At 47.2% G+C, this 10,538-nt stretch overlaps 1 protein-coding gene across 3 annotated transcripts in view; it reads left to right on the top strand.

Annotated features, from left to right (window-relative positions):
- Positions 1-4,140: 4,140 nt before the first annotated feature.
- The window catches only part of SESN3 (sestrin 3), a 37,060-nt gene continuing 30,662 nt past the window's right edge, over positions 4,141-10,538 (top strand). For all 3 annotated transcript variants that reach the window (XM_031049507.2, XM_031049506.2, XM_031049505.2), the window contains exon 1: positions 4,141-4,311. In XM_031049507.2, the coding sequence (XP_030905367.1) occupies positions 4,213-4,311 (99 nt within the window). In that variant the 5' untranslated portion in view covers positions 4,141-4,212. The remainder of the gene's footprint in view (positions 4,312-10,538) is intronic.

Genomic DNA, 10,538 nt, shown 5'->3' with positions numbered 1-10,538 from the left:
ACCACTAGATCATGATGCCCAAAGCCCTGTCCAACCTGGCCATGAGCACTTCCAGGGATGGAGAATTCACAACTTCCTTGGACAACTTGTGCCATTGTCTCATGACCCTCATAATAAAGAACTTCTTCCTTATGTCTTATTTGAATCTCCCCTGTTAAGTTTTAACCTATCACTCTGTGCTCTCTCATGGATTGGTTTTGCAGGGGATGGTTGTTGGGTGTAATGATTCTTTAGTATGGGGGTGATAAGGCACTGCCCCATCCCTGGCAGACACAGATGCAATTGTGTCCCCATCTTAACCTTCTCTTCAGGAAACTCCAGACATAAATACTGGATCCCCAGCAGGGGTTCAGAGCTGGTATCACAGTGATAAACCATCGTATAAGTGCTGATTCTGGGGGATGGAGCAGCTTGATGTTTGGATGAGCTATGGCTCTTAGTCAGTCTGTTCAAACCATGTTAGCTTTAAGGCTAACATGGCATAAGGGACTGGGAAAACTTTGGCCTTCTAGCAAAGGCTGTCACATCTCATCCATTCCTACAGGAAGGGCAGCAGTCCACACCTGGCTGCAATGTGCCTGCCAAAAATGCATCTGATGATTTCAGGAGGCAGAGAAATCCGTACTTCCTTTGGAAGTTTGCTCCTGTCTTGTTTCATCATAGTGTTGGGTTTTTAAACTTTGCAAAAGTTATGATCATTGATGATAAAAATCTGTCTAAAGCCATACCACTTGTGCAACTCTATCTTGGCAGGTCAGTAATCTCTCTGGAAGGATGTGATGGTCTCAAGCCAGTACGCTCTGTGTCATCAACAGAGGTCTCCACCTTTCCCACACGTGGCAATCACTCTCAGCCTCTCCAGGTGACTTCAGCAGAGAGGCCTGGCTGAGTTTATAGAACTGACAACCTTCTTTGAGTTTCCAGGCAGGTCAAGATACTAGGCTGCTTGTAACTCATTTACCTCGTTTCCAGGATTCTGCTTTGCTGTTCAACTCAGTAACTGGACAAAACCTGAAAGAAATCCATAGCAGTGGCTGGAGAGTGAGGTGCAGTTGGATGATAAAAGCTGTCAGACAATTGTGAAGGGAGCACTGAATAGTTTTTGCAATATTTCTTCTGAGAAATCAGTTTACAAGGAGAACTTCCAAGAATATGAATACATTCACCAAGAAGCCAGCTTGCACAAAGAGCGGCTTTTACTCCGCAGAACTTCTGCATAAGTTTAACTCAAAATGGAACATGGCAAGATCTTATAATCTATACATTATATACTAATTACCTAGTACTGGATAAGCACTGCATCTGGCCCTGTTAGGTCAACTTCTGATCTCTATTAGGCACCAAAACTCTTTATAAAAAGAAAATGCAGCAAAAAAAAAAACAACCCAAACTTCAGAAAATATATCCACGAGAATTCCTGCTGGGTGCAGGAAAGGATTACAGGCAACTTCCATTTGCAGCATTGTTTCCAAAAACAATGAAACACTTTCAAAGTTTATGCTTCTCTTGACATTTCTCAGCTACTAAAGCACTGAAAGGCAAGACTGGGAGCCACAAAGGTACTTAAGTGCTTATGGTTTAAGTGAGGGCTAGTCAATCAAATACTTCAAGCATCTGGGCATACACATCCTGCCCCTTGCACAAGAGGTTTGTGGCAGAACAGAGAGCAGATATCAAATTTCTCCAATTTTCAGCTGCCTGACAAGTCAGCCCAACTTTCACACTTGGGAAATGGGAAATTTTCCTAGGTTTAATGGGCTCTGCTAAAGGTCTGAAGTTGTTACTCAAGGCAGAAATCATTTCAGTGCAGAGAAATGGGACCCAACCCCATTTCTGAGGATGTCCAGTCATGTGTTCTTGCCACTGTGGAAACAAAAATAAATTAAGGGATGCAATTATTGAAATCTGAGTGTTTGCCAATGTCCAGTGTTAAATATTAGGAATAGCTGAGTCAAAATCATTCTCCAACCTGTGTTTCAAACTTGTCTGCTACCATCCTTGCCAATGGATTTGAGTTTTGAACCAGGCACTTTGAGAGTAAATGACTCAAAGTGATGCTTCTTGTGCTGAAGAGTCAACTCTCCATTGCTTGTGGCTATAACTGATCCTATTGTGCTTCTTTCAAAACCTCTTATTTCAGATAACATTATCACAGAGTTCAGCAAAAAGTAAAAAGCCATTTACATCATTCATGTTGTTTACTTACATTTTTACATGTGTGGTACTTGGGTACGTGGTTTAGTGGTGGACTTGGCAGTGCTGAGTTAACAGTTGGACTTGATAATCGTAAAGGTCTTTTTCCAACCTAAACAATTCTATCATTTTAGCATTACATTCAAATTAAGTGATGGAAACCAACTTGTTTGTCTCCCCTTTGTCACTCAGTTTAAAAGCACCATGCTGTAGCACATGGGATTCAGACTTGGCACAGCATATACCTACGCTCAAGCAAACTGCTTTCTCACATTGGGATGCCATTTCTATGACACTGCTTGGAAAAAGAAACCCACTTCCATTTATTCCTCTCCAAGAATTTTGCATGGCTGCCTGTGACTGCAACATTTGGATGCATTCCACACTGAATTGACTGGCAATAACAGCGTCCATAGAGCGCCTGTCTGCTGAAGGCAGCTCCGCCTGAGGAAAAGATCCCTTTGGAAACGGGTGGAAGGAGAAGGATGGAGGAGGATTTTGCTGTCATGAAAAAGGAAAGATGGAGGAGGGTTTGCTGTGGATGGAAGGGGAAGAATGGAAGGGGGTGTTTCTGTGGATGGGGTTCTACTTACAGTGGCAAAGTCTGATCAGAGGAGTTTTTCAGCAGTTCTCAAACAGATCTAGGTACAACCAGTCTCCTTTAAGAGATTTAAATCACTAATTGCATTGTGCCCTTTTTAGGCAGCCAGTTGACTAAATAACACAACACTTCATTCTGCAGAAAGTATTCCCAGGCAAAGCAGATGACGGTTCTCAAGCAGCTGATTTACAAGTGCATCGCCAGGAGAAACCTTGAAAACAATGTATGCAACAGCCCAAATCTGCTTGGAAATTTCATAGGGCTATAGCATTGTTTCCATACCGAAATCAAATCTATCTATACCATCATCTTTCAAGACAGGAATTATATAATAAATATATATTTAATAAAGTTTTGTCAGTGGGACTACATGTTAAAGCTCATACAGATGTATTTAAAACCTAAAGCTGAAGAGCACACAAACAAGGAAAACTTTGGCGATGCCATGATGTAAAGAAGAGGTCTATACCCCAGCTATCCCAGGCTGCAGATTATAGATTTGCCTCTGTCCTAATTACACACTCCATCTCCGTGCATTAGCATGGAGCCTAGAAAACCTGACTCATCATTTCTAACAATCCCGGCTTCCCGAGGCAAACACACACATGCGTGCTCCCATCGTTCCCCTAAAGCAAATACCTAATGCTGTTCTGCCTGGCAGCACAGCACTCTCGTCCCTACATGTGCAAGCTGCCGCTTCGGAGCGGGCACTGCTGCACAGAGCAGCTCGGCCTCCACACAGCCAGCCCCCCGCCCCGGCCTCCTTCTGCCACGGTTAACGGACCAGCGGCTGTAGGAAGGGGCACCGAGGGCCTGGCGGGCCCGCACTCCGCGCACCGGTAACCCCGGCTCCGCACCCTTACACTTGGGCCTCAGGGGATGGCTCCGGACCGGAGCGGCCCCGAGCGGAACCGCGGTCACAGCCACAGACGGCCGCGGGCCCGCCTGCCCGCCGCTCCCTCACAGCCCACCGCGCCGGAGGCGGGGCCCGAGAGGCCTCATTTGCATACCGCACATCCCATTGGTCAGTAGAAGGCACGCGGCCAGGGCAGGGCCCCGCCCCTCTCCCCAACGCTGCCCAGAGACGCGGCAGGCCCCGCCCCTCCGCGGCCGTGACCACGCCCCTTCCCCCGCCCCATCTCTGAGGCTGCCTGGAGATGAGAGCCGGGCAGAGCTCACCTCATTGGTCTGCGGCGGGAGGCCTCTGTGATTGGCCGGCTGAGGCGGCGGGGGGCGTGGCGGCGGACGCAGATTGGCGGAGCGCGCAGGGGTGTGCGCGGGGGGCAGCGACCCGGAGCGGGGCGCTGGGGCCGCGGCTGGAGGATGGGGGCGGCCGGCGGCGCGGGCTGCTGAGCGGCGCGGAGCGGAGCTGCCGCCTCCCCGCGTCCCGCCCGGCCTGCGCCGCGCTCCCCGGCACCATGAACCGGCTCGGCTCCGGCCCCGTGGGCAGCGCCACTGCCGCCCCCGCCGCCGGCCAGTACCGGGTGTGCGGCATTTGCCGGAAGGTGCCGAGACAGGTACCGGAGGGGGGGGGGGGTTCTCTGTGAGGCGGTGGGAGCTGAGGGCCTGCGAGAGATGGGGAGGGAGAGACTTGGAGCAGGGCGGTGGGGCAGAGACTGGGGGGTGGGGTTTGAGAGGAGAAGTGGGCCATAGGGCAGCAGTGGGGCGGGGGGATGGAGGGGAGTGGGGTGGGGGCTGTGAGGCACCCGTGGCAATGTGTGGGGCAGCCGGAGCAGTGTGTGGGGATCTGGGGGGCATTCACTGAGGTGGGTGCCGGGGGGAATGAGATGTGGGGCAGGGGGGATGCGGCTCCAGCGGTGCCGGGGGGTGCCAGGTCCCGTATCCCCATTGCCTTCCCCCCATCGGGGCAGGTGTCACCTGCCCCCGCACAGGGCTGCCCCCCCACCCTCCGGAGGGTTTAGGGGTGCGTGGTCTCCCCATGGCATGGGGGGCTTGAGTTGGTGCCCAGCAGCTCTTGGAAAGTTTCTCCACGTACTTAACCGGCAGAATTCATCACTGCAGTCCCCGTCCGGTCTTGGGGGGGGGAGGTTTAAAGACATAGAAAATCAGAGCTTTAAAGACATAAAAAAGCCCCCCAAAGCCGCTGTCCCCCTCCAACCCGCTAACCCCTATCCCTGCAGTGTCCAGCCGCTCCTTTGCTGAACCCTGGGTGCTTCAGAAGAAGGGTAATCCCTTCACCACCTCCTCCCGACATCTGCTTAACGGGGAGCAGGAGTTGAGGTGCTTTTTGTTTGCCCAGCGCAAATGAATTAAACTTGCTGAGCTGTGCAAACGCGCCGAGCCAGCCCGAGCGCCCGCGATGAACGCGGTGCCGTCCGGGGCTTCGCTTTAATTCAATCTCTTCCCCATACATTCAGCTCCAGGTTGGTTCTTGCAAGTGCTAAGAAAAGCCTGTAAGTCAATGAGCTCAAATATTTGCGCTCTTTGTCCAAAAAGTGTTTTTCTTCCTCCGTGGGTCAGGCCAAGTGCCAATCAAAGTTGTTTTTCAAGCCTCTCTTCCCTGCAGTAGGACTGCCTTTTTTTTCCCCCCTTCTTCTTTTAAGGGTTTGGTTTTTTTGGAAAGGAGGTGTGTGTTGAGGAGAGGGGGGAGGAGAAACACAGAAAAATCACTGGGGGGGGAGAAGCAGATCCTCAAAAATCGTGTTTTTTCCAATATTTTAATGGCAACAAAATCTTATTAAATGTGCATGCTTGGTATGTGCAGTTATTTTTTCCATAAACTCTTGGATCATGTTACAGTTGATACTTGGTGCTCAGCTCTTAGCTCAGCTTGCGAGAAATGGAATGGATCAGAGAAGCCCACATCAGCAGAGTCTGATTTTTAACCGTTTCGTTGCAGGATCGAATCCCTCCTTGGCTTTAACTTGCTGCTGTTACTGCTTTAAGGAAAAACAAGTACTTAAAAGAGAGAAGTTCTGCGGGGTTAAAGCCTGAAACAGCTTCAGACTTGACATATGTCTAAAGACATACAAATTAACCGGTGCCAAATATGTCTGTGGAGAAAGCAGGGAGGGAGCTTGCTTTGTTCTGCCAAATAATCAAAACGTTTTGTTGACAAATAAAGTGGTGCTTGGCAGCGCTTGCAGATCTAAAATTACATTTAAATCATTGGATTTCTTGTTTTTGAAGCCCTAGCCTCATCCTGCTGGGTAGGACTTCTTTGTATACCTCGTTAATATCAGGGAGCGTGGGGGGGAGCAACAGCACAGCAGGGCTAGATGTTGCTTTTCTGGTAACAGGAAACTCGCCAGATTAGGTTTATTTTTTACTTTATTCTTCCTTTTTTTAATCATTTTGGGGGAGGGTGATGGTAAAACGTAAGTACCCCGTTGGGTCTCTTGGGGCAGGCAGCTCAACGCTGTCTTGCTTTGTCTGTGGTTATTTCAAGTACTTTCGTTGCAAAACTGGGGAGAGAAAAGAAGAAACTGAGTGACAGCCCATGAAACCCACTTGAAATATGGGTGTTTTGTGGTTGTGCTAGGACATGGTTGCATCTGTGTCTTAGGCTGGACAATAAACACAAGTACAAAGCTTCTGACTGCATCTGTAATTATTTAAAAGCTGGTGTAATAAAAATTACTGTAAATTTTAACCTTTTGCACTTCATTGGCAAGGATGCAAGTAGAAAACGGGTTGGGGGTGGGGGGGTGGAAAGGCTTAGTGGAAGTGAGATGCAAATTTGACCTGAGTCTCAGAGTAATAATCTTCAGCTAAGTGCTGCCTCATCTGTTCTTTTGATGGTGTTGAGGTTTTTTTAATGCTCATGTGATAATATACTGGAAAAATGATTGGTCTTAAAACATGTTGAATCTCTTCTGCCCTCCTCAGTCTTGAGTCTTTACTTGAAGCCACTTGAACACTCACATCTTAGGTAGTGCTGTTAGAATTAGAGGGGAGAAAGGAAGCTTTATTCAATGGGATGTAATGAAATCTGAAATAGCCTAGTGGGTGTTGGGTACTCACAGGTGAAGGAAAGTTCCTCTTTCAACAGGAAAACAGGAAAATCTAGGTGCAAGGCTTTAGGTTTCAGCTAATCTCAAAGTAATCCAAGCTATGTTTTAATATATGAAGCTCTATTAGGGTAGCGCTAGAAACTTGCTACAGTTCCATGGGTTAAAATTGCCTATGAGGAAGGTTTTTCGTATTAAAAAGATACGATTTCCGGTTGGGTTTATTGTTATGAGACACTTTAAATAACCAGATCTACTTGCAGAACAATTGCTGCTAATCAGAAGTGCTTAGGCAGTCATAGATAGGACAGCTACATCATTATTTGATTTGGGGAAAAGGAGGAAGACAAACAGTAATAGGTGATGCTGGTTTGGCTGTGGTGAGTGAGCTTGTTGAACAGAGAGCTGAGGGTAATGCTTTGACTCAGTTTAACATAAATGGAAGAATGAGCAAAACAAGATGAGTAGCTCTGGTTCGTGGGATTGATGGGCAGGCTTTGTAACAGAGTGTGGCATATCAGTGGGATAAGTGCTTAAAATGGCATGCGAGTGCTGTAGCCAAGTCTTTCCTAGAGGTGGCTGAGGCTTGCTGCTATTGCAGTAACCAGGGCAGCATCCAGCTCTCATGTTTGAAATTGCAATGTCTAGGGGAGTCTCTGGGCAGGGAGCTATGGGGTATAAATCTGGAGGGGGTCTGGAGCCTGATGGAAACTCCGGGATCTCCTGCCTAAACAGAATCAATAGCCCTAGTAAGGAAGAAGAGAATGTATAGGAAGGGCTCAGTATTTCTTTGGACAAATAACTGCTTCAGGAAGGCTTTTAGGAGTAAGCAAAAAGTCTTCAGGGGATGGAAAAATCCTGATATGTCAGGAAATGTAGGAACAGGGAGAGTTTGCCAACTGTTCAAGCTTAGCTGCAAATTGCAAAGCATGTGAAGTGAAAGGTTCTTTTACATGTACATACAAGTTGGTAGGATAGAAAAGAAAATGAGTATAAACATCCTGGTTCCAGGATTAAATATTTGGTTTGTGTTAGGTTTCAGTGAGGGAGATACGTGGGCAATTAGAAAATGGGTGATGAGGGAGTGTCGTTTATGAGGATCCATTGCTGTCAGCAAGGTGGAAATGAACCTGGTTTAGCTGACCCTTCTGGCTTGAGCCAGTCTGTGTGCTGGAGTCCTGGATAAAGGTCTATGAAATTCAGGGTATGTTCCCATTTCTCATAGACATACCCAATCAGGGTGATCCTGTGAGAGGGAAATAGCCACCAACATGATGGATAGAATTAATCAGTGCTCCTCACGACCCTGAGTTACTGAAGCAAATTTTGGTGGAAGAGCATACAGAATCATAAAATCCCAGACTGGTTTGGGTTGGAAGGGACCTTAAAGCTCATCCAGTTCCACCCCCCTGCCACAGGCAGGGACACCTTCCACTAGAGCAGGTTGCTCCAAGCCCCTGTGTCCAACCTGGCCTTGAACACTGCCAGGGATGGGGCAGCCACAGCTTCTCTGGGCACCCTGTTCCAGCACCTCAGCACCCTTACAAAGAAGAATTTTAATGTAATATCTAATCTAAATCTCTCCTCTTCCGGTTTAAAGCCATTGTATCTTGTCCTATCACGACATGTCCTTGTGAAAAGCCCCTCTACAGATTTCTTGTTGGCCCCTTTAGGCCCTGGAAGATGCTCTGAGGTCTCCCCAGAGGCTTCTCTTCACCAGGCTGAGCAAGCCCAACTCTCTCAGCCTGTCTCCAGAGCAGAGCTGCTCCAGCCTCTGATCATCCTTTTGGCCTCCTCTGGACTCACTCCAGCAGCTCCATGTTCCTCTTGCATTGTTGGCCTCAGAGCTGGATGCAGCACTGCAGGTGGGGTCTCACCAGAGAAGAGGAGGAGAATCAGCTCCTTAGAAGGTGAAAAAATGCGTATGACATGGTACCTCCAGAAGTAGGTCACACTGCTCTGATGTACTACTCTGCTGTTGGTAAGACATCTGCTGGAGTGTCCTGCTCTGGAAGCTCTGTATGGACTAAAGGTGGACTTAAACATCTAACTTAATGTCAAAGGTTGAGCTCCATGCTGCACTAGCAAGTCAGGTCAAATTAAACTGGGATTTACTAACACAAACTGTTCCAAATACAAAAAAAAAAAAAGTTTTAAGTGGGTTTGAAAAGTATTTGGGCAAATTCATTACAGCAAAAACCAAACAAGATCTGTCAATAGGAAAGAGCAACACTTCCCGGTATAGTGCCTGTATGCTTTCCTGACTGTTACATGTCTGCTATTGTCCCCTGGCAGTGACAGGTTACTGGGCAATAGGGACCTTTGATCTGACACATTTTGTCTATTTTCCTGTTCCTGATAATTATAGAGGAGTGATTGGGAACTGATGGGACCGGTGATGGCAGTGAGCCATGCTGATAGGGGAAGTCACAGTGCTGAGAGGAGACTACCAGTGGATTTTCAAAGGATGACATGAAGCTAATCTGGTTTAAAACTGCCTCAAATCACAACGGGAGTGTTACTGTTTCTAGAAGACATACACATAGCAGAAGGGGTAAATGTTGTTGGCTCAGGGAGAGGAACATCTCACAGTTGGGAGGCCTTGAGCGCTGTTGTAGTTAGAAGTGGGGTGAAATGCAGTGGTATGAAATGTAAGAGTTATAGGCTTGGCTGTTTGTTACTCATAACTTTTAATAAGAACAGCTCCTTGGAAGAGGTAGAAGGATGCTGGTGTGCAGGAGGACCAGGAGCTTACTTTCACCCTGCAGGGGAGTGCTAGTGGGGAGGAGGGAAACCGGGAAGGAGGGACCTAATTAAACAGGCTCAGAGCTGAGCTGGGAGACAGAGAGTACTGATTTTGCAGAAGGAGACTGAGAGAGTTTGCTTTTTCAGTCCAGCAGAAACAAAGGCTGAGAGGGGATATGATCCCTGTCTATAAATACATCTGATGGTAAGAGCCAGTGGGGAGAAATTAGCTCAAGAGTCAATGGATATAAAATGGTCATAATACATTTAGGCTGGAAAATTGAAGTATCCAGAGGTGTGAGGTTCTGGAAGAGCTTGTTCTAGTTCTGGTGCTGTCAAAAAAAAGCACCTACTTTTAAGACAGAAAAATGGGTGAGCGGCATTAAATGATGCAGTGCTTACAATAGCACTAACCTGAGCTCAGGAGTTGAGGTCATACCCCAAAAAAACCCAAAAAAAGACACACTTTCATTCATTTTATTGTTCTGTGTGGGTGAGTAAGAAAATAACCCAAAAGTGAACCAAAAATAGTCTAATGTCATGTCTCATAAGCCCGTGTAAGCTAAAATGTGTCACCATGAGTCATGAAGGTGCATGGAGGTGCTGTTACCTGTTCTGTAGAAATTAAGAGGCCTTTCAAGGACATCTCAGCCATTTTGAGGAAAGTCAACGTGGTTCAATCTACTCTGAGCATAAGCAGATGAAAATTGCCATGCCTTTGCTTGGAAAACACCCTGGGTTTTCCACAAGGCAACATCTTCTTATTTGTGAGTTGCATAGTGCAGTTGGGTTTGGAAATCCCAACCAACCCGACTGTCACAGAGAATCTTGTTTTGTGAAATGAAATTATGTCTCCATAGTTTGACCACTGTTAATAACAGTCTCTTCACACTGTAGTTGTCTTAATTTACAGCTGCCTAGGTGGCTTTAAATCTCCAATGTGCCTCTTCCTGAAGGAATTCTCAAAGTGATTTGCAAAGTCTGTCATGAAAACCCAACTGTGTTTGTATTGGCTCTAATTTTAGCAA

Source organism: Melopsittacus undulatus, chromosome 2, assembly GCF_012275295.1.
Source record: "Melopsittacus undulatus isolate bMelUnd1 chromosome 2, bMelUnd1.mat.Z, whole genome shotgun sequence".
Classification (NCBI taxonomy): domain Eukaryota; kingdom Metazoa; phylum Chordata; class Aves; order Psittaciformes; family Psittaculidae; genus Melopsittacus; species Melopsittacus undulatus.
The sequence above is the reverse complement of the archived record's forward strand: the minus strand, read 5'-3'. Positions and strand labels throughout refer to the sequence as shown.